A 26,047-nucleotide genomic window follows, 5' to 3' on the forward strand; every position below is an offset into this window, starting at 1 on the left:
CCAGTGGGTTCACAGAGTAGGGTCTACGGACCCACAGAGTTATAGCCTCGAGTGGCTAATATGTGTTATGTGTGGTATTTTGGGGAACTCACTAAGCTTTATGCTTACAGTGTTGGTGTTATTTGTTTCAGGTACTAGTGATGACCGTGGGAAGGCGTCGGCTTGATCAGTACACACACATGGGATTTTATGATATGTGATCTTGGGATTTTGTATGACATGGATTGGAGTTTTGAACATTGATGTTTTTATGAAAATTAAATGAATATGTTTTTATATTATGCGAAAAATTATTTTGAAAATTTACGGTGTTACAGTTGATTTGCTATGGAAGTATCATTCGTAGGTATTTGTTAGGGAATTCTGCTATGGAATTTGATTTCGTTTGCTTGCTTTGCTATGGAACAAAAAGGCTAGCTAATTTTTCACGGCATTTGTTACAAAATTATATTCCATAGCAACGTTGATAAGGAGTATATACTTGTAACCATTGACAAAGTATACACTATATAATTTCACTTTTTGAATAACATTTTGGAAAGGTCGGATATATACTTGTTGTTTATCCGGATCTTACGTGCCTATATGAAAATTGGTAAAACACTTAACTATACTCAATCACTAAAATAACATGGGTTTTAACTATACTTCATCCTACTCAAATAGCATACCAAGAAAAAATGACTAAAATGCCCTTTTAACAGAATGATGTAAACATAAACCCAAAAAAAAATTATATACAACTTCATATACAGTACAATATGAAGACTAATATTCAATGTCCAATCCATTATCAACCATTTATATTTCTAAGAAATATACAAAACCTACTATACTCTACATACCAACGACAAATCATGCAATATCTTTGTCGACCCTCATCCTCTTCATGGCCTATCGCAAATGTCCCTTTAACAAAATGATGTGGGTGTTCACATTGGAATGTGATTTCGTTCGTTGTAAGTCTATGAACAACATCAACAGTCCGCAACAACAACACCCGTGTACTCCCCATCATCCGGAAGTGCCCAGCCAAAATAGGCATCAAGTAATTGTAAACCTACACATTAAAATAACCATCAATTAATCCAATGTATCCTTTTCAACACAAAAGTAAATATTATACCACACAACACAGCTAAATACTAACCCCAAACTACAAACAGGCATTAATTAACTATATATAAAATGTAATTTACATATATACCATACATACCTTCATCACATTGATGAGGCCCTCTTGAAATGTAGATCATTCCAAGCAAATAAATTGCCTCAAGATGATCTTCATCTGCTGCTTGTCTCAACAAAGTCAATCCTAAATCAAAATTGCCATAATAAAAGCACTCATCCTGTTGACAGAATAACAATATCAATATATAACATCAATGACACTAAATATTAATAAATGGTATAGATTACATATAATTACTGAAATTACACAAACAATTCCTTGTCTGGACATGGCTTCAATGTCATTATGCAATGCACATGTGCATATAGATAAATCAACTTTCAGATTTATGGGACCCATTCATTCAAACATGTCAATGCATGATGTTCTAAAAACTTGAGGATCACCCCCCGCTTCATACATCTTCTTTGAACTTCAAAAATTTAAATACACAGTAAATAAAAAATAAATAAAGTTGTATTTCATCAAGTATACATTCATTAGTTGATGTTTATTGAGAATTACCAATGTCTTGCAGAGACGATGTCTTTTGCAGATTCTGCCCTTAATACTACAAATATCTTACTCAATTTTTTTAATTAAGAGTAACTATGAAAGTCAGTGTAACAGGGTATGGAAAAAAACTTACTTTATGATGATCTGGTCGCGAGGAGTACAGGAGTCACTATTATCGGAGAAAATTGATTTTAAGAACTATTATCCTTTGGCGAATTGGGGTTTTTAGTGTTTGTATGCAGATTTATTGTCCGGAAAAGTTAAGATGTTCTAAATGGTTGAAGAACTGAAACGTCGACGTGATGTTAGAGGTATGATCGCGCCTTAATGATTTAGAGTGCAAAAAGACCAAAATGCCCTTGAAATCATTCCAAATATGTCAATACTAAGAGTATTTGTGTCAAATCACATTATTCAAATATTATAACCTTTTATAGGTAACAGTGGACTTTTGATTGTTGAAATGAAAAAGACAAAAATAACATATATATCATAATCCAAAATGTAATACATTTATATAAACATTTTACCAAATTACTAGTATATATTCATGTATTGATATTAAACCAAATTACCAAATCCAAAATAAAATACATTTATGTATTGATAATAAACCAAATTACAAATTAATACATATTAGCATTTAATCAAATTACAAGTATGTATTCATGTATTGATATTAAACCAAATTTGTAAGAAATGGTTTGAATGATATGTTTTTGAATTGGTAATATATTTTGTTTGTTTTATTGTATTTTATATGTATTTAATATTGGGAAAGAACAAACATTTGCTACATACAACTATAATCACAATACAATATAAACACTGATATTGAAAGTCCAAAATACATTATTCAAACATAATTTAAACATTATTCCAAATATGTGATATATATATATATATATATATATATATATATATATATATATATATTAAAACATTATTCAAACATCATTCCAAGTATGTGATATATATACATATTATAACTTGACCAAGTTAGGAGTAGTAAATTTTTGTTGACTTTCATTTTGCCATACGACTTTCCAAACTTTTACTCTTTTAGTCCCTTATTAACAACACAACATATTTACTAATCAAGTAACAACATCAAGTAATTACTTATCAAGTAAATTACTATATATCCATATATTAACCATCCTTTTGTAAAGAAACAAAAACATCTATTCATTATCTTCTTCTTCATCGTCTTCTTCTTCATTGCTTGATGTACTATACTCATAACTACCCTCGCTGTCAGGAATACCATCATTATCGTCCTCATGAATTTCACCTTCTTCCTCAATGTTATTTTCATTATCTGAAACGTTGCTTGACATGTCGTGATCTTCATTATTGTCTGTATCGGCTCTAATTGGTATAATGATTTCATTTGATTCAACCTCATCTTCTTAGAAAGCAACGTCTTTTTGAGGATGATTTTCATCGATCCAACCACGAGGTTTAACTTAACCCACTAGTCCGAGTTGTTTGTTTTCAAACTTGGGTAAGGAATGTAACACACCTGAGTGAATTGCATGGCTAAAACAAACGACTCGAACGTGTTGTATTTTCTTTTGACGTTTATCTTGACCAAGTTATATTGTTTGTGAACCTTAACTTCTATGTTAGGTGTTGGATCGTACCAATGACATTTAAACAAAACTGTGGTTTTAATTGGGTAACATGGGTCCTCGACCTCTAAAATTTCCTCTACCTTACCATAATAATCACTTCCTTGGCTACTAACACACAATCCACTATTGGTTGTTGATTAGTTCAGACCATGAGCTTCTGTGTGAAACTTGTAACCATTGACAAAGTATACACTATATAATTTAACTTTTTTGAATGGCATTTTGGAAAGGTAGATATATACTTGTTGTTTATCCGGATTTTACGTGCCTATATGAAAAATGGTAAAACACTTAATTAGAGTTAATTATAACCATAACAATAAATAATAAGATTAAAAAAAATACAAACTTAACACCCACATAGCTTTGAAACCATACTGCAAAGTTCTTCTCAACTTCAGCTGCAAGCTCATGTTCATCCATATCCCCAATAAGTTCGATTATATCTTCTTCAAATATTTTGTATCATCATTTGAATAACATTTTTAAAGTTAGTATGATGTAATAACCAAAATCATGCAGGTAAATGTTATTGAGAGCAATTACACAACAATTATTATTATAATTAAAAGTGATGCATATGTTACGTACCTGATGTAATGCTTGATCTTATCTTCGTTAAGGAGTATGTAAGTTTGGGAAACATGAACTTCCTCATCATACATCATTCTATTCGTGAGTCTTCCATAATGACACCCAGGATATGAAAATATATCTAACATTTCTTTGTTAGCATCCGGTTGCTGATCTCCTCCTCTACCATCATTTCGAGGCAGTTTTCTATTACATGTGGGGACACCAGTCTCGAAATCATGAGGGAAAAATATGGATGCTTCACATAGCAAGTACACATTAACAACGGAACCTTCCACTCGAGCTTTATTTTTCACATCTTTTTTCAACTGGTTTAGATATCTATAGTGAAGATTATTTAAATTAGCTTACAAAACTAGCAACATACATTAGTTATGATGTACCATACAAACCTTTCAAATAGATACATCCACCGATATTGGACGGGATCAGCTATCTTTGCTTCGTATGGCAAATGTATTGGCAATTGTCCCATGGAGTTAAAAATACCAGGGACAAAGATGGTCTTTAATTTACATAGAATTATTAGGATCTCGGTTTCAATCCTTTTCATTTCTTTTGTTGTGATTGATGTTGTTGTTAATGTTTTGAAGAAAATAATCAACTTTGTTAATGCTTCCCACACATGTTTTGGCAACATCTCATGAAAAGAAATTGGCATCAATCTTTGCATAAAAACATGACAATCATGGCTTTTCATTCCGAACAGTCTACACCCTGTTAAATCAACACACCTCCCAAAATTAGAAACATACCCATCAGGGAAACGCAATTTCTCCACCCATTTGCATATGACTTTCTTTTGATTCTTGTTGCTATTTCATTATTTTTGACTCCTTTTCTCTTCCTACAATTGAGCTTCAGATCCCTTTTGGATGCTACATTTTCCTTCGTCTTCCATTTGACATCCATTATAGTGTAAAAAAAAGTTTTCAAATACATTTTTCACAATATGCATAACATCAAAATTATGTCTAATGAGGCTTGTTTTCCAATATGGTAAATCCTAAAATATGTTTTTCTTTTTCCAACCATGATCGCCACATCTTTTGTTTACATCATTAGCATTTAGTTCAGTCACTTTTACCATACCTAATTGTGCAATCTCCCTTAAAGTTTGTTCACCATTCTTACTTGGAGGAGGATCTTTTGTCACTTCACGATTCTTCTTGAATTTATATTTATCCTTTCTATATGGGTAATTTACCTATAGAAATCTTCTATGGCAGTCAAACCATGACATCTTATTATCATTCTTTAGTCTAAATGCTTGTGTATGTTTCCTGTCAACTAGCGTTTTAGCTAGGAAATTATGTCTTCATGTAAAGATCAACTCTTATATGTCTTGTAATCTAAGCTAATGTCAAGTACGATGCTCAGTCCAAATCAACCATTTGAATCAAAACTCCTTAATGAAGTTCAAAACCTAATCCAATACATCTCATATACTCAATTTTGAGCTTGAAACCCTAATATCCCAATTTAAACCCAGGATGGACCAGAGGTCGTTTATTGTGCCTAATGGGTCAATAAACTCTCGAATTGAGTATTTTGGGTCAAGAATCCTCATATGGGCCCCAATTGGATCCATATTCATTAAATAATATCATTTTGGGACATACGACTTCTCATGGGCCTTATTGGGCCTAAAATGTCCCACTTCATTCTTATGGGCCGTGAACAACTACCTAGATCAAGGTTGGGTCGTGAACCCCATTCCTTCACCAACTTTGGGCCGTAAATCCATAAGAAGGGCCCAATGGGCCGAAAGCCTTCAATTTGGGCCTCATGATTTCAAATATAAGCAATCAAGGCCCAAACCCTTTCCCTTCTCTTTTCCCTTCCCTCATTCACGGCCCACACTAAAAAAACAAAATAAATAAATAAATAAAATGAGGAAAATTATGGGGAAGACACCTTACCTTTTGCATGGTGAATATCCATGCATAATACCCACCATACAGCTATGAAATCTCATACATCTAGGGCAGTCTCATCATTCACTCTCTCCCCTCCCTTCTTATTCACAGCAGAGGACTCCCACCACCACCTTCACTCTCAATTCTAGTTACTTCAAACACTCTCTAGCTCAAGAACTCCTGTCCTTCATCCTCTAAATTCTCGTGAGTTTTAAGGGTACATCAAGGACTCTCTATCAAAGCTAATACATCCTTGGTAAGCCATTGTGAAACTCTATAACTTTTGATTCAAGTCACTCTAGAAATCTCTTCTTAGCCCACATCGTTTCATGATCCATGCTCTAGATCCACCTTAGGTTCTAAATCTACTCAAGAAAGCTTGCTAAGGGCCGAGATCTTTCCATTTCTTCATCAAAAACCGAAATCTCCAAAGCAAAGTGAGTTCATACCCCATATTTTTGGTTTTTACTATGTTTTGGGGGAGAATACAAGTTGTTTTGTGTAGATCTATGTGTGTATGCATGATTTTGTGTGTTTGTCATGATATATATGTGATTATGTGTTATAAACTCCATGAACTTGAAGTTCTACTAAAATATGATGCTATTTGTAGAACATAACACTCATTTCAACTTATCATGCAAAGAAATGGTTTTAAAATACATCAAAGTTACTTAAAACTAAGAAAATTTGCATAAGAGCGCCAAAAGTGATAAGATAACCAAAAATGGGGTATTTTTATGTAACTCATTGTTTTTAGGGGTTCAAAAAGGATTATTTTTGCTAAATATGGATATTTATGGCATTTGGGACCCTACAAGGACTAAAAATGTAAAAAATTTCACACTTGGGCTTTATTTGGGCTTCTCACGGCCTTGGGCCAAAATTGGAACTTTTTGGGCTTTTGTGGGCTTAAGTGTCATTTTCAACATATTTGTGCCAAAAATGTAAATTTTCAACTTAGAGGAATTAACGTTATAAAATTTACAGGAAACCATCTTTTGTGGATAACACGGTAACCTATACGCATTGGTACTCAACCTCGGCTGTTGAGATTCCAGCATTCTCTTACGCAGACAACATCGGGTTGTCTGGAGTTCATTCTCTTTATATTCGGAAATCATCTTTTGTGGATAACACTGTATTATACTCGTGTTGGTACTCAAACTCGGGTGTTGAGATTCCAACATTCTCATAAGTAAACAATATCGAGTTGTCTGGGATTATTCTCTTTATACTCTCACAAACATTAACACACATGCATTAATACAATATCAGAGACGAAAACATTTCAAATATTTCAAACTGTATTTTAGAAAATATTGGATTTTCCGGTGTTTCAACATGCTTATGAACTCACCAACATTTTTATGTTGACCTTTTTAAATTAGCTTGTATTCTCAGGAAACCGTTGAGCAGGTTGGCCAGCAAGACTACATGCATATTTTGTTATGTTTTGTTTTCATCATACTTTGAATATTTTGGCATGTAATATTGAATACAATACTTGACATAAAAAATGAATGTTGTAATATTACATGTGTGATGATGATGATGTTTCAATTATATACTCTGTGATGATACTACAAAAATGAAGTCACCCAAGCTCCCTGACGTTTCCACCGTCAGGTTCGGGGGTGTGACATTTCCCACAATGTGGACATGATAGGTTACCTGTTGTAGAGCATTCAGACAACATTGCATATGCTGGCAAATCGCTTTTTGTCTACATCAAACCTGCTCTTAAATGGAAATTTTGTTTTTAAGATATATCGTATGTTACTACGCCTTCTTCCCATAATTGCTCCAACTCTGCAACAACTGGTTGCAAAAATACATCTATTTTTGCTTAGGGTTTGACGGTCCTGGCAACGGTCAAAAACATGTAAGGCTCTTTCATGCACATAGAAGGTGGCAAATTATAAGGTGTTATAATAATAGGCCAAGATGAATATTGTTTTCCAAATGCTCCATGTGGTGCAAACCCATCTTTACTTAGGCCTAATCTTACATTACGTATTTCTCCTGCAAATGAAGGATGAAATTTGTCAAAGTGCTTCGAAGCTTCTGAATCAGATGGATGACACATTACTCCAGCATCGTGTCCATGATTCTCGGAGTGTCATCGCATGGAAGTGGCCGTGTCTTGTGAAGCATACAGTCTCTTCAACCTTGGAGTCAAAGGAAAGTAATGCATTTTCTTAAAGGATACACGAGAACATCTGGCCAAATTTCTTGACCGTTTGTACCTATCTGCATTGCAGAATTTGCATCAATAAAGATCTTTGTCTTGCCTCCAATATATCGTACATCCAGACCTGCAGCAGTCAATCATCTCCATAGGACTTGTATTAACTTTTTGATCTCATATAAACTACCTACCATATTATTCTCCTCCGATAACACATCATTTATCAACTGGCAGATAGCATCATAACTTTGCTCAGGTATGCGATACTCTAATTTTATATTCAATAGTCTAGCTATAGCAGATAGTTGTGTCACTTTTTTACATCCATGCCACAATTCTTTATTGGCTGAATCTAGCATATCAAAGAATTTTTTATCTAGTGCACTTGGCTCTTCTTTAGGATTACTTGTATTTAAATCAGGATCCATTGCATCTATGACCATTTCTCTATAAGAACATGCACCTTCATTAAAATTTGTGTTTGAATCATCCACCCCTAAAAACGTATTGTCATCATCCATGGATGTTTCGCCATGTTTATCCCAAAACCAATACTCCTCAACAAAATGAAACTTGTACAAATGATGCTTAATAGTATCAACGTCACTATATGGTATGTTACGACATTTGATGCATGGGCATTTGATTTTATATTCGTCCATGAACCTATGTTGATTGGTAGCAAAATCTATAAAAAAAATTCACTCCTTGTACGAAAACAAGCGATACACAACCACGATTATCTTTTCTTTCATACATCCACTTTCTATTTGGATTGTTCATTGTGTTAAATCTGTAAAGTATAAATTTAAATAAGACAATATTGTATGTTCATAATGTAGATTTGAATTAATACATGACATTTGAAGTAAATATATAGTTACAATATAAACATTGCAAAGGTACCTTAACAACAACTTGCTTCACAAAGCTAATGACCGAATGTTGAAGCAATCTTCAAAGTTTTCTAATTTGAATGGTTGAATAACTTTGATAACTGGATAATGGCTTAGAATATTAGTAAAATGGTTTAATAGAGATCGACACTTGCAGAACACATTTCAAAACAAAGTGTGTCCCGATTAGGGAACCTTCGATAGCCCTTGATTTTGATGTGTTGGATGGATACTAGGTCAAATTATTGGGTCGATATTAATCAATACCAGTTTAAAACCCATGTAGTATACGGGTAATTATAAATATAAATAACATTCATAATAAATATATATAGAACTAATTAAAATATATATTCTATATAGAGTATTTTCCTTAATAACGACTTAATTACACACTTATTTTTATTTCCATAGCAAAAAATGGCGCCTTCACTTTAGAGATTGCAAATAGACCAAAGCGCCGTTGAAATCATTCCAAATATGTGATTACTAAGGGTATTTGAGTCAAAACACATTATTCAAACATTATAACCTTTTATGGGTCGTAGTGGACTTTTGGTTATTGAAATGAAAAAGACAAAAATAACATATATATCATAGATCATAATATAATACATTAATATTAACATATATATTAACATTCAATCAAAAATAACATATATATATATATATATATATATAAACAATTAACAAAATTTAAAGTATGTATTCACATTACACCAAAATACATATACAATATGCATCACTAATTGTGTGAATCAAACAACCATCATATAACTACTCTAAAATAATGTCAAACATCCTAGCAAACTTAACCAAACATGCATCCCACAAGCAAATATCACAATTAAACAACCAAATGTATTGATACATAAAAGTAGTTCCATAACAGCTCACAGAAGGATGCTTTGCACAACGTTTATGTAAGCCATGAAATTGTATCTGCTTAGATCTCCTTACCAAGTGGCTTTGAACCTTGTAACACGTATGTATCCGATTCCAACATCTTCTCGTATTAATGTAGGTATTATTCAACATGATCAGAGCTTCTTGCTTCCTTTCATTGCCTTCGGCCATCAACATCATTCCCAGAACAAAGATCACATCCAGCTGTCCCTTGTCGGCTGCATCTTGATGCAACTGTTTCCCTACTATTTCTTCCCTAAACGAAAAATACTTCGCCTGATATACAATAAGTAATCATACAATTTTAATAATACAAATATAGAAAACTAATTGCATTCGTAATTATCTATATGCTTAAAAGAAGAGTACCATTCTATCGTTGAAGAGTACGTGTGGGTTGTTCAACTTTCTGCATCTGCTTAAGACTTCATACGTATGAACACTAAATGGACGAAACCTTAATTGATTTGTGTTTATGGTTTTATATATTGCGTATGATGTTACAGAATCCCTAAAGAATTTGCAACTATAATTCACAAAAATCAACAAAATTTATCTATTAAACACTATATTAACTATGTATACAAGTATAATAGAAGTAATGTACACCATACTAACTGGCACTTAAAAGCATTGATTGGTGATTTTCCCCCAACCGTTGTTACTATTTTTTCGATCAAGTGCGATGGCAAAGCAGTTATCCTTTTTCCTTGTTGTCTTCTTTGCATTCTTACTGATGAATAACTCGCTGCCATTATGTTGAATTGTTTCGAGTATAATTCAAATTATGTAACAACAACGATTTTAGGGTTTATTGATCAACGTGCCGGAAGCTTGATGGTTGTGAATGGATTGTAGTTGATCTATCAACGATAAACTGAAACGACGGGATGACTAGAACTCCAAATTTTGGCGCCTAAGTGTTTAGACTATGAATTGACACAATTGCCCTTAAACGTACAAAGGTTAATACGTAAATGGTTAGGGTATTTTTGTCAATATCTATGGGCATTTGTGTATAAATAAATTATTTAAACATTCTAACTTTTATAGGGTAATGTGGAACTTTGACAGTTTAAATTTAAAAAGATGAAGTTAAATAAAATTATTGTTTAAATTTAAAAAGACGAATTTAAATAAAATTATTGACAGAAGTAGGATTCGAACCTGCGACTTCGGGTAAGACGTAAGACGCGTCTTCCAGCTAAACTAAAGTAACTTCCGTTTCTTCAAATTGAATAACCTTTATATTATGTTCTTTAATATTGCAGCCCATGTTGACCATAAGCAACTACCATATGTTGATCAATGACCCATATGTCATCCATGGACACCATAAGCAACTACCATGTTGATCAATGACCCATATGTCATCCATGGACACCATAAGAAACTACCATATGTTGACTAATGACCCATATGTTATCCATGGACACCATAAGCAACTATTATGTGTTGACCAATGCCCATATGTCATCCATGGACACCATAAGCAATTACCATGTGTTGACCAATGACCCATATGTTATCCATGGACACCATAAGCAACTACCATGTGTTGACCAATAACCCATATGTCATCCATAGACACCATAAGCAACTACCATATGTTGACCAATGACCTATATGTCATCCATGGACACCATAAGCAACTACCATGTGTTGACCAATGGCCCATATGTCATCCATAGACACAATAAGCAACTACCATGTGTTGACTAATGATCCATATGTCATCCATGGACACCATAAGCAACTACCATACGTTGACCAATGACCCATATGTCATCCATGGACACCATAAACAACTACCATACGTTGACCAATGACCCATATGTCATCCATGGACACCATAAGCAACTACCATGTTGACCAATGACTCATATGTCATCCATAGACACCATAAGCAACTACCATATGTTGATCAAGGACCCATATGTCATCCATGGACACCATAAGCAACTACCATGTTGACCGATGGCCCATATGTCATCCATGGACACCATAAGCAACTACCAAATGTTGACAATTGACCTATATGTCATCCGTGGACACCATAAGTAACTACCCTGTTGACAATGACCCATATGTCATCCATGGACACCATAAGCAACTACCATGTTGATCGATGACCCATATATCATCCATGGACACCATAAGCAACTACCAAATGTTTATTGACTTAACCCATATGTCATCCATGGGTGATACCATGACACCATAACAACTATCATATATATTGACAAGACTCGTATGTCTTTTATATATAAATTTCGGTTTAAACATAACAGCATAAAGATGTATAGTTTATTAATGTTTAATCCTAGTTTATAATTTTAAATTAAAATTATGCTATGAACACCTCGTTAGTTTATGTTATTTCTTGACGTTATATGTATATACCCTATTTATCAATCTGGAACTAATTTAATAAATTTGAATTACTAAATATGTAGCGCTAATTAGCTTAATTCGGATTTTTCATTAGCGGAGCTTCAAAATATTTCGCAATTCCTTTCCCTCCGACCTACACACGTTTAGGCTTCATATTAGGGTAAGTTTACTGATTAGAAATAGGGTTTACATTTTCTGTAATCATCATCTCCGGCAGCTAATTGATCGAAATCTTTGTTCATTATACATTTGTGCATTGACTTTGGCGATATAGGTTGTCACTCATCTAAATTTTATTTTTATTTAATTTACTGTTGTCATGATGATCGTTTTTTGTTCTCTGATCATCTTCATGTATATTATCATCTAAAATTATTGTTGTAGTAATGCTTTCATATATAATTTATTTTTATTGTTTGTTTGTTCTCTCTTTTCATCAGTAGTTTATAATCTTTAATACATTGGTATTGACTACAGTTTTTTGTTTATTTTTAAGCAAGAAAGATGTCGAACTTGAAAGAAAAAGGAGCATCCAGTGTGAAGCCAACTAAATTCATTGCACCACAGGTTTTGAACTGCAACAGGACTTCAACTGCAAAATTCATAAGCAGACAATTACAAGATGAAGAAATCGACTTCCCAATACCAACAACCACATCCAATGCACCTATAACATCTACCAATAAAACCCCTAAACCCGAATCATTAACACCAACCATGACTACCACTTCCTCGACATCACTTACAACATCCACACCGTCCTTAGAAAATACATCTAAAACTTTAGAAACTGGAACAATACAATCCTCAACACTTACATCAATAACCAAAACTTCGGCACTTACATCATCTAAACCATCCTCAACACCGACACCCACTACCACATCATCAACACTATATCTACTACCACAACCTCAAAAGATGCATCTACAACTACAATAACTACCACATCATCCTTAAGTAAAGGAACTACCACATCTACATCTATCCCAACAACTCCCCCAGAATATACCCCATCAACAACACTTATCCCAGAATCTACCCCATCACCAACACAACCAACCATGAATGGATCTGTAGTGGAAATTGTATAAGGTGAAAACAATTCCTCTGAAGATTGTGGACCGGATGGACATTTAACTATTCATGTTTGGAAAAAAGAAACGTAAGTTACCAATCATATCTTACAACTTTTTCTGTGTATAACCTTTTCGTTTACATGTACATATCAATTAAAAACTTAAACCATCACATGATTACTTGCAGGATCATGCCACCAGGCCCTTGTGCACACTTTATTAGTCGGTCCTTTTTATAAGGAGTAGATCCACAAGGGTACGCTTGGGGAAAAGTAACCAAAGAAATGCACAAAATATATTGGGAGGAGTTTCAGGTAATTAACTATATGTGATAAATTGTTGTTTGGTAAACATTTACATTTAAACTTATGTTTGTATTGTTAATGTGTAGAAAACATGTTGTTGGGATGAAACAATAGACTCGTTGGTGAGGCAAGCTTGGGCAAGGAAAGCGGCACAAAGTTATGGTCAATATCTCTTCTACATGCGGAGCCCAAAAAGAAAAAAAAATGACTTTAAACCAACTCATATTCCACATGAAGTCTGGAACTCCTGGCAATTAAAATGGAATACAGATGAAATACAAGCTAAAATCTGAGTAGAATAAGAAAATAGGTGTAAGGGTGTGGCTGATGGAGTAGCAAAAGCTACACATAACGCTGAATCCACAAGTCATTTGAAGATAGCTTCTGATTTGGTAAATTTTTTTAATGGTACATCGTATCAATGTTTATATATGTTTATATGTATATTTGACATTTTATATGGTATTTATGCAGAAGAGGAAATTAGGACGTGATATACCCCATAGTGAATTGTTCTTGTATACACACACGAAGAATCACGATAGAGTCACTTTCACAAATGAAAAAAGATAGACAAATTCATGTAATATTCATTTCAGTGTTAAACTTTTATATTGTAGCTAGTCCATAATATCATTCATAAATTTGATATCTTTTAACTTATATCATTTTTATTTTGTAGATTTATAGAAAAACGGGAAGAGTCAGAAGTTGGAGGTGTTGATTTTGAGGAGGACAAGCTATTTTATGATGTTGTTGGTGGTCATGACAAAAAAAGAAGACTTTATGGATTAGGCTCTTTTGCAAAGGCGGTTCCCAATAAGAACGGTAAAATGGATGTATCTTACATTCCGGAAAAAAAAATGATGAAATAGAAGAAATGAGGGAGCTTGTTGCTAAACAAAAACAACAAAATGAAGAGCTTAAAGAAACGATGAACGCCCAACAAAAAGAAAACAAAGCAAGAGTTAGGCATCTTGAAAAACAACTTCGAACTGCAAAGGATCTTATTAATGTCTTTACAAAGCAACAACACTAGTAGGTCATAAAGTGTTGATATATGTTTATTGTAGAGTATTTATTTTAGATTAACAACTTTCCTTTTTCCATGTAATAAATAATTACTGTATTATTTTATGATATAATCTTTTGATTTTTTTTTGTTATTTTTGTTTTTCATATATTACTACAAAATAATTTAGATATAATTTATAAATCAATTGTCCATCGGTCCATATGGAATCTGGTAAATAATGTACACTGCAAAAATTGATAGGGATTCATGACCACGGAATTTGCTAGGAAATGATCAAACAGAATTTGCTAGGGATTTAGCACGACGGAATTTGATATGGAATCACCACCACGGAATTTACTAGGGAATGAACACCAAGGAATTTACTAGGGATTCACCACTACAGAATTTGCTAGGGATTCATCACCACAGAATTTGCTAGGAATCACCACCACAAAATTTACTAGGGAATGACTACCACAGAATTTACTAGGGATTCACCACCACATAATTTGCTAGGGATGCAGCACCACGGAATTTGCCAGGGAATCATTACCATGGAATTTGTGATGGAATAACTACCACGAATTGTGTGATGGAATCCTACTACGGAATACAAGAAGGAATACCACCGACCACGAATTTCATTTCGTTGTCACATTTGTGATGGAATTATCGTTTCCGTTGCAAACCCTCACTACGGCGTTTTTAGGGACGGAAATGGTCCGTTGCAAATTCCATAGTAAATCATATTTTGCAACGGAATTTCAGTTTTTGGCAACGGATTCCTTCCATAGCAAAATCGTGTTTTTCTTATAGTGTAAACTCTAAATAGTGAATTAATAGGTTTATTAAATTGTGAATATAGTATTTAAATTGTCAATACATGATTTTCTATACATATCTGATTTGGAAGGAATGATGGTTGCAACGATAGCACATGAGGTTGTTGGCAATGCTTTGTAGTTGTTTGTGGTGGTAAAGTTTGAATTTAACTTCTTTGAAATTTTGAATTATTATAAAATAAATTGCATTAAGTTGTGAATTTTGTATATTAAACTATAAATAAATTGTATTAAATTGTGTAATAATTAAATATTTTGTGTTAAAATATAAATAAAAATATTAAACAGTAAAAATTACGATTTTGACATCTTATACTAAGCTGAATGCAAATTGTTATATAGAAGCTGGACATAAGAATTTGGAAATCAAAATTTATTTTGTAAGCATCATGAGGTTTATAATGATTTTGTTTAAAAAAGTAAAACTAAACCAAACCAAATAGAATTAAAATAAATGTCTTTCAAATTAAGACTAACAAGACCTCATTTTCTTCCAAACTATAAATATTTTATGAGAAATAGTTCCCTTCCAACATCGACCAAAATGTAATTATCAAAATCTACTTAATAAAGTATTTATATATAAACACCTAAAACATAGCTTCATAGTTCATTAAGATGATATTCTCATTAAAAACATGTAACATTCAATCAACAAAAATCAATACTATCAAAGAAAACAATAAACCCAAATTTTAACAAACACAAAAAACAAAAAATAATAACAAAATATGTAATAATTTATATAAGTATGATTTTGACAACGCCCTTAATAATATCGATACAATAAAACAAAAATACGGAACAACAAAACAAAAAATATGTTTTAATAGTTGCAAGGTTAAAATGATCTGAATATAAAGATAATAACGGTCTCGGCTTAGATGATAACACCCTCCGCATCTTCCTAACAAAATGTTTGCGCTCTTCCAACCTACCTTTCTTGCAACAACAAAAACAATCTACCATTTATGATTTTGACAACACCCTATGCATCTTCCACCTTACCTTAGATGTATATTGTGTCTTCCGATTAAATCATAAACAGATTATACCGACCATTTTAAACAGGGAAATCACGGCCGAAAGAAATCTGAAAATCCATCTACAATATTTCACCAACTAAATCCATTGAAAAGAATAAGTAAATATCGAATTCATCTACAAGATCAACTTTTTCAACCTCTATGAACATTAACCAGCGATTTTGATGATGCAATTTGCAGAGCATGAAACAGAATTTGAGAAAATCTATACAGAAATACAAAGCAGAACCTCAATCAGTTGCTTTTATCCGTAGAAGAGTACTTGCATGAAACAAAGACCACAGGATTATTACCGATATATAAGATCCATAACGGCGTGCCTAGCAGACCTAAATCAGGATTGGCTTTTGAGGGGTTGGAGTGCTTCATTTCATTATATAGGCTGCTCCTTTTAGGGTTAAACAATCACACGAAGTTACGATATTGACCTCGGATGAATCTAGAAAAAGTTTGCTCAAATGAAATGCCGGGTCAATGTGCAACCCATTTTATACCGTAAGAAAAAAAGATATATCTTCGGTTATTTATAAAAACTAAAAAACATTTTTACTAAAAGCAAATCATGTTATATAAAATGAAAATTAATTAAATATTTAGAAAGGCTAAATACCATAACAGCAAATTAAAGAAAAAAAGACCATATAAAAGAAACCATATTGATAAAATGTAAGAAATATTCAGTGTTTTAAAAACCGGTTTGAACCGGTCGGTCGAACCGTTTGGACCGGTAATCGGAGAAGGGAATGATTTAACTATCATTGGTTTTACACAAATTTCAATACTGGATTGAAGCGGTCGGTTTTTTGAAAAAAACCGCTTGAACCGGTCAAAATAAACCAACTGAACCGGTTAAACTAAATAAAAATAAATGGAAAAAAAACCATTTTCAATAATAAACTTTGGTGGACTTTTTCACATCTATTTAAATTTCTGTAAATAAAAACATATGGTAAATGTTATAATGTTTTTTGATGCAATTGTATTTCTCTAAAACTATATTTTGTTTCACTATTATACTTTATTTTTTTTTACGTATGTGAATTGATGTAAAACTTATAGTTATGTGTTGTTTTAATGTATTTTGATTGATCTACAACTTATTTTTATGTGTATTTTTAATGTTTGAACTTGTAGACGTCAAATTCATGGTTTATGTATGTATGTATGTGTAGAAAAATAAGAGACTATAGAAACCGATTGACACGACGGTTGAACCGGAAACCGGTCACCATACCGGTTCAACTAAAAAATCGGTTTTTAAAACATTGGAAATATTGGGCCAAAAATATAAACCATGAAAGATTGCTATTCATAAGCCACGTCTAGCTTTTATACACACACACACACACACACACACATATATATATATATATATATATATATATATATATATATATATATATACACACACACATACATGGGGGTGCAGAAGGAGGGACAAAATGCGCAGCTGCATAGGGCCCAACTTTTTTTGGGGGACAATTTATTATTACTATGTTATATATATATATATATATATATATATATATATATATATATATATATATATATATATATATATAATATTTATAATAGCGATAAGGACCATTTTTTCTTACTCGTCCAGGGCATTTGGGGATATTTAAATTCTCAAAAGCGGTCATATATACATACGAAGAGAGAGAGAGAGAGAGAGAGAGAGAGAGAGAGAGAGAGGGAGAGAAAGATAGAGAGAGAGAGATGAATGATCATTTGAGAACCTATAGTTTCTCGAGAACCCGAGAACTAAATGTGGGACGTTAGATCAAAAATTTTAATGGTTTAGATTAAATATGGCATAGTTGTTATTATCAACACTTTTAATGGTATTTTAGACTTTTAAATAATTGACCAGGGGGTATATTAGGGATAAATTATATTATTTCATAATAATAAATTTAACTAATTTAAGAAAATCAAATTCTCTCTTGATTACTTACCGATTCTATCTTTCTCTCTCTGTCCCCTTCTCTTACACACACAAGAAGTCTTCATCGCTCCGCCTTGGTGCTTCCTTCGTCGGTGAAATCATCAATGAGAGATTGAGAGAGAACATCTCGTTCATAGATCTCTCTATTTCCTTCCTCCTCTCTTCGATTCATCTCCAGATGGTGTCAAATTCTCGTTTACGTTCTTCTTTGGCGTCTTCTTACTGCCTCCAGATTAATATCCACCATCAATCCAGGTTTCATCGCCAATGATTATCAATTCATCTGAAATCTACCATTGATCAATTCTTCGTTATTTTTTAATTATAAACAAGATGAAGGTGCGATCTGTTAGCTGCTTCTTGGGCAACTTTAATCTATTTACTCCCGCAGTTAAAATATTGAAATTCCAGATGGGTATGTATAAAAATTTCGTGTTGATTTTGGTTTTGGATGTATATCGTGAATCTATTGGAGAATTAATCTGTTTCTCTGTCATATTTGTTGCGAAGATTTCATTCACACAATAATCCATTTGTTTGACAGCTGAAACTTTTGAATCGAGATTGACTGTATAGTTATTGCATACTGATTTTGTTTTCCGATGTATATCATGAATATGTGTGGAATTAATCTGTTTGTTAAAGTTTTTATGAGATTCCCACATAAACACACATCATAGTCGTATAAAGTTCTTTAGATTTTCGAATCATATGTCGTTGTAATAGGCTCGTAAATCGATAGTGATACTTCCTATATGTCTGATCTATGGAAGGGCGGTGTTAATTTAACATTGAATCAGTGGAATAACTGGTTCGTTTCATGCCCTAATTTTTCCTCAATTAATAGTTTGCAGAAATTCACTTGTTAGCTTTGTGCTTGTCCATGCTCAAACTCGTTTAGTTTTATTTGAACTCTTTTTGTCTCGATGAACATGATGAAACACTGATATTGCTTATGAAGTGTTCACATAAGGAGAAAAGGTCAATGAATAATTATGTGTTTTTGTTTCTATGGTTTGTCTAGCTCAAACATAGTTTTTGTCTTTAGTTACCTATTTAGAATGAAGTTATAATAGAATCAAATGGTATAATTTGGTAAAGCTCAAGGTCACGATGAACCAAGTTGTTTAAATATGGGAACATAAGTAGCAACATAGTTCCCCTGGTTTGTTTTTCAGCAGGTGTTTGTAGTGTAAATCTTTTATGGATCTTCGAATTATAATGATAATGCTAATTATATCTATTTAGTATTTATCATTTCCAAATTCATGTCATTTTCATGCTGTCATAGTCGAAGAAAAGAGGGTTGTCATTGGAAGAGAAGCAGGAGAATATGCTTTAAATATTATACGACTCCCAAGATTTTTACCTTGTGAGTATATAACATCATATACACTTCCAATTTTATATAGATTGCTATAAATTATTATTATTATCTGCAAAATGTATGCACCAAGATTGGTTATTAGTGATTTTCTCTGTATGATTAAGTTAGACCGTGAGTATATCCTTTGTTTGGTTTAATACTCATGTTAATTTTGTGTAGAAATTTCAGCTCAAGGAACTTGAAAAGTTGGGCCCCAGAAAAGGTGTTATCAGCCAAGTTGTCAAAGATGTTGTTCAAACACTAGTCGATGATGACTTGGTCTCAAAAGACAAGATTGAAACATATGTAAGAAATGTGATACTAATAAAATAAGAGCTCATAAACACAATTTAATCTCAAAAAATTTCAGGTATACTTTTGGAGTCTTCCTAGTTGTGCTGGAAACCAGGTAAACTTTTATTTCGAGATCAAGTTATGCATAAATGATTTTGGGTCTGTAGTCTATACCATAAAATCATATTTTCTAACTTCATTCATGTTATTATTTATTTATTTATTTTTGTTATGTATAAAAGCTAAGAAATGTGTCCAAGAAACTTGAGTGAGAGCTTGAAATCAACAAGAAGCGGCATGTAGAGCTTTTGGAGCAATGTGAGTCTTTTAAAAAAGGTAGGGAGGATTCAGTAAGTTGGTGACTTACCTTTTTTTATTCTACAATTATTTTTGGCATTTTAAATATTATCTTTAATTTCAAGTATCTTAACAGGATGCACAAGAAGAGGCTTTGAGTGAGCTCAAAGCCAGTGAACAAAAGTATAACAATCTGAAAGTAAGTAACATTTCATTAGATATCATCTTTTAATCATTAGTCAAATTTACATATGTGAAAGGAGTTAATAAATTAAATTCCAGGAAGAAATGGGACAATATGCAGACAATGATCCTGCAACATTTGAAGCAATGAGTAATCATATAACTAACTACAAACTTTTTCTTATATTCCTTTCACTTATGTATTTTCTCTGTTTTAAAGATTTGCATCCATTTCTCTACTAAATTTAGAAATTTTTATGATTGATTTTAGAGGAAGCGATTAAAGTTGCCCATGAAGCAACTAACAGATGGACATGTTTGACCTTTTTTCTTAGTGCAAAACTAATTTTAATTTAAGCATAAAATATTGTTTTTTATGTCTCTAATTTATTGAAAACTTTGTGACTGAAGCATGCCCTTTAGGTGCATATTGTCCTGTTGCAAAGCTGAATAAAAAAAGTGGAATCTATGATCCGTAAGTTATATTATATGCTATTTTGGATTTCTTATCATAAAGTTTTTAAGATTAATTATGGTTTATATGGATTACTAAGACATAATGGAAATTGTGAGCATTCAAATTGATGTTGAATGAAGAGGAGCTTTTGGGGTAAGCGATATGTGCTGGGTGGGCTGATAGAGTTGCAAGATGATTGATGGGAATGATGGATTTCAAAATACACATGAACCAAAACGATGTGAATCTGAAAGATTTAAGATTGATCAGGTAGCTTTATATTGGGGAAAGTTCACATAATATGGCAAAATTCACAACTGATTCACAAATGAATTACATGTGATTCACATGTAAATCACATATAATTCGCAAGTAAATCACATATGAGTTGCATGTGATTCATATGTAATTTACATATAAATCACATGTGATTCACAAGTTATTAACATATGAATTACATGTGATTCACATGTAAATCGCATGTAATTCACATGTAAATCACAAGTGAATCACATATGAGTTACATGTGATTCATATGTAATTTACATATGAATCACATGTAATTCACAATTAAAGCACTAGCGACTCAAATATGAATTACATGTGATTTACATGTAAATCACATGTAATTCACATGTAAATCACAAGTGAATCGCACAAGGTTCTAAAAGGCGTGGCGGCAAGGCCAAGCCTTAAGCTTAATGAGTTATGGCAAGCCATGATGTTTTTCAAGGCGTGATGTAAGGCGACGATTTTGTATTAATTTATAATTATATTACCGCATAAATATAAATTTATATCAAATATACCTAGTTTTTAGAAGTGTTATATCAACAACTAATAACAAAAAGTTAATAAAAAAAAAAAACAATACTTGTATGTCCGATTAGAAAAAGTATAAAAAAGAGCAAAAAAACGTGTCTCAAATGAAAAAACACGTGCCATAACACGTCATAACGCGCCATGGCACGCCTTGCCACGCGACATGCCTAACAGCAACGTTATGAAGCTTTTCGTAATGGCGACGTCGCGCCTCACGCCATGGCGCGCCTTTTAGAACACTGGAATCACATGTGATTCATATGTAATTTACATATGAATCACATGTAATTCACAAGTACATCACAAGTGATTCACACATGAATTACATGTAAATCCCAAGTGAATCACATATAAGTTACATGTGATTCATATGTAATTTACATAAATCACATGTAATTTACAAGTAAATCACAAATAATTCACATATAAATTACATGTAAATCACATGATATATACATATGTATTTTTGTGAATGTTCTTGCATTAATCATTTTTTTCTTGTAGATTTGAAAGATTTTGTGGAAAGTTTTAAATATGTAAAAAGTGATAAACTGAAGAAAATATGGAAATCTTGATATAAAGAAATGATAATACGGTGAATCTTTGTAGCTTTTTTTTTATTTTATATTTTATATTGTATTGAATAAAATGTTTGTACTATTATGTTTATAGATTAACTAATAAAATAAGATTTTTTATGATTTACTTACGAATGTTATAGTATAAGAAATATGCATATATGCATTTGAAAAAAATATACATATACGCACCTAAAACGTTGATTTTTTTTTGTTAAAAAAATTAGGGTTTTTTTTTAATATTCAAAGTTTTTTTTAAAAATTGATTTTTTTTTAAAAGTTGCAGTTTTTTTGAAAAAAAAAAGGCAGCTTTTTTTTAATATTTGCTTTATTTTTTTTTTTTGAAAAAAAAAAGTAGTTTTTGTAAAACAATTGCCGTTTTTTTTTAAAAATTGAAGTTTTTTGAAAAATTTGTAGTTTTTTTGAAAAAAAATGCCGTTTTTTTTAATAAAAAAAATAGTTTTTTTTAAAGAAATGCAGTATTTTCAAAAAATTACATTTTTTTCAATTTTTTTAAAAAATTCATGTTTTCTGAAAAAAATTAAAAATTCTCTATTTTTTTTAAGAATCAAAAATTATTTAAAAAAAAATCGTAAATTTGATTTATTATGTTAATTTTGTCCAATAACACAAAAAATAAACATTACATGAGATCCGTAAGATTACGATCATGTCTTTAATGAATTAATTTTGATCTAATGTTCCACCTTTACTTCTTAGGTTTTCAGGAAACTATGAGTTTTCAACCGATCTCATCAATATATATATATATATATATATATATATATATATATATATATATATATATATATATATATGTACATAGGGTTAGGTTAATGTAAGACGACCTAATTTTGTGAGACCGTTAGACGCAATCATAGCCACTCATTTTGTAGATAAAAAAAACATTAAAATGCAAAATATTTGAAAATTTTCGAAAAAAAAAATTTCAAATATTATTATTGGCATTTATATTTTCCAAAAAAATACCTTTTTTTAAAAAAAAAAACATTTTTTACATATTCTAGTAGAATATTAGAATATTTTACATATCTGACATTCTAAAATTCTAAAAATCACAATAGAATATTTACAGTGTAATATTCTATTAAAATATTTCACGTATTTAAAAAAAACGGTAATTTTTATTTTATTTTATTTTATTTAGGTAAGTAACGTGACGAAAATAATAATTAAAAAAAGAATTTTCAGATTTTTCCTTTTATTTTGCATTTTAAAATTATTTTTAGATTATTTCTCACGATTTCACAAAATTAGCATGGTCTTAAATGTATCTGAATATATATATATATATATATATATATATATATATATATATATATATATATATATATATATATATATATATATATATAAGGTGTGGTTCAAATGAGAACCATAAAAGATTAAGAACCCTAAGAACCCCCATTAGTTAGTAAATATTTACATGATATTCTTATTGAACATGTGAAAATCCTTTTTTTTTTCTCTTTTTGATACAAAATAGCAAAATTCTAATTTTTGCAATATAATATTTTCATTCTTGTATGTTCTCATATTTGAACACAAAAGTTATATAAATACAAGTTTATAGAGTACATTGATAGTTTAATTCACAACTTAATACAAACCATTTTATAATAATTCACAAACTTAAAGAAATAAAAAAATTCAAACTCTAGTACCACTACCACACGCTGCCACCAACCATCTGTACCAGCATCGCAACCATTATTTTCTTCTAAATCAGATCTGTAAACAAAATAATGCATTAATAACATATCTACTACATTCACAGTCTAATAAAACCATTTATTTCACTCATTTTGAATTAAATGCAAATTATTATTAAAACTAATGTATTCTTATATACTTATACATCACAAAAAATAAATATATTCAGAAAAAAATTAACAAAAAAATTTATACATAAACCATTCATATTTTAAAATTGTGAATTTAATATATTAAGTCGTGAATAAAATTTACATTATTTCAAAAGCAAACAAAAAAATTATAAAATAATCACAGCTTAATGTCAATTCATTCACAGCTTAATACAATCAACTCGTAATTTAATACACAAAATTCACAGCTTAATATAGTCAATTCATAGTCTACGAAGAAAATACACAGTTTAATGCAGTCAATTCACAGTTTAAAACATAAAAATCATAGTTTAATACACAAAATTCAAAGTTTAATATACAAAAAGTATGCATCCACAACCATATTTTCAACTTAACACTCTTTATATAGTCAATTCAAAGTTTATACACAAAATTCACAGCTTAATACAAGTAACTTCATAGTTTTATACACATAATTCACAACTTAATCTAGTCAATTTACAGTTCAAACAGGAAATTCACAGCTTAATACAGTCAATTCGTAGTTTAAAAAGAAAATTCAAAGCTTAATGCAATCAATTCATAGTTTAAAACACAAAAATGACAGCTTAGTACACTAAATTCACATTTTAATACTCAAAAAGTAGTATTCATGTCCATATTATCAACTTAAAACACTTATTACAATTAATACACAATTTAATATAGAAAATTCACAAACTAGTATAATAAATTTAAAGTTTAATTCAAAAAAAATTATACATTCACAACTTAATATCAGTTAAAACTAAGATTACCAAAATTATACAACAAATGAGAGATTAAAACATCAAATTCACACATTAACAGAAAAAAAATAAAAAAAAGAACTATATCATAGAGATCCACAACAAATGCCAGTAGAAAAGCATATTATCAACTTAAAACTTTTAATTCATAGTTAAATATAGAAAAATCACTATTTAATACAAAAAAGTATGTATTCAAAAGCATATTATCAACTTAAAAAGTTAATACAATCAATTCACAGTTTAATACAATTAATTTCTAATTAAATATACAAAACTCACAGCTTAATATAGTCAATTTACAGTTTAAACAACAAAATCACAGCTTAATGCATTTAATTCACAATTTTAAACAAAAATATCAAAGCTAAATACACAAACTTCATAGTTTAATATACACAAAATATGCATTCACAACTAAATTCACAGCTTAATAACTTACCGAATTTCATTGAGGCATTTCATCAAACACCTTGTCTACATCATTTTTTCAGAACTTCCTTTTGTAAACACCATCAATGTAAACACCATACACACCAGAGCTAACCTGAAAATGGACAAACACATCAGATCAGGTGTCGATTTGGTGGTGTTTTGACCAGAAATAAGAGAGACAGAGACGAAAATGAACTATAGATGGGAAGGGGCGACACATAACAGATCTAGTACAAATCCAACAAAGAGCTTCATACTCCATCACATCTGTTATTCCGGCAAAACAGATCAAAGTGTTTTTCTTTTGCTTCATCAAATCAGAAACGTTGGAGATTTGGAGAAGAAGCATATTCAGACTTTAAAATCGAGTTTAGTGTTTTCTAGGTGTTCCAGCAAAGCAAAGCGGCTGATTGAAGGCGATAGTCAGTATTGGTGAGATAAATGGCGGTGGAAGGAGGCGACGCTCAGTGGTGATGACAGATCTAAAGTCAGGGGTTCTAGATCTGAAGGCA

General features: G+C 31.3%; 1 protein-coding gene, 1 long non-coding RNA gene and 1 pseudogene across 2 annotated transcripts; 2 read left to right on the forward strand and 1 right to left on the reverse strand.

Moving 5' to 3' along the window:
• Positions 1 to 13,590: 13,590 nt before the first annotated feature.
• On the forward strand, positions 13,591 to 14,486 carry LOC145058238 (uncharacterized). The gene is made up of 5 exons (XM_079006171.1): positions 13,591 to 13,620; positions 13,698 to 13,861; positions 13,922 to 14,003; positions 14,086 to 14,129; positions 14,294 to 14,486. Exons 1-5 carry the CDS (start codon positions 13,591 to 13,593, stop codon positions 14,484 to 14,486), a joined length of 513 nt encoding a protein of 170 aa, XP_078862297.1.
• Positions 14,487 to 16,190: 1,704 nt separating this feature from the next.
• Positions 16,191 to 16,950, reverse strand: LOC145069816 (uncharacterized). Its single transcript, XR_013689687.1, has 2 exons — positions 16,811 to 16,950; positions 16,191 to 16,722 (listed from the first exon to the last, which is right to left on the reverse strand). It is a non-coding gene; the product is annotated as an uncharacterized LOC145069816 (long non-coding RNA).
• A 2,812-nt stretch (positions 16,951 to 19,762) lies between these two features.
• On the forward strand, positions 19,763 to 21,084 carry LOC145058248 (meiotic nuclear division protein 1 homolog; annotated as a pseudogene).
• Positions 21,085 to 26,047: the final 4,963 nt, after the last annotated feature.

This window comes from Lactuca serriola, chromosome 1 (genome assembly GCF_051521515.1).
Source record: "Lactuca serriola cultivar US96UC23 chromosome 1, Lser_US96UC23_V15, whole genome shotgun sequence".
Classification (NCBI taxonomy): domain Eukaryota; kingdom Viridiplantae; phylum Streptophyta; class Magnoliopsida; order Asterales; family Asteraceae; genus Lactuca; species Lactuca serriola.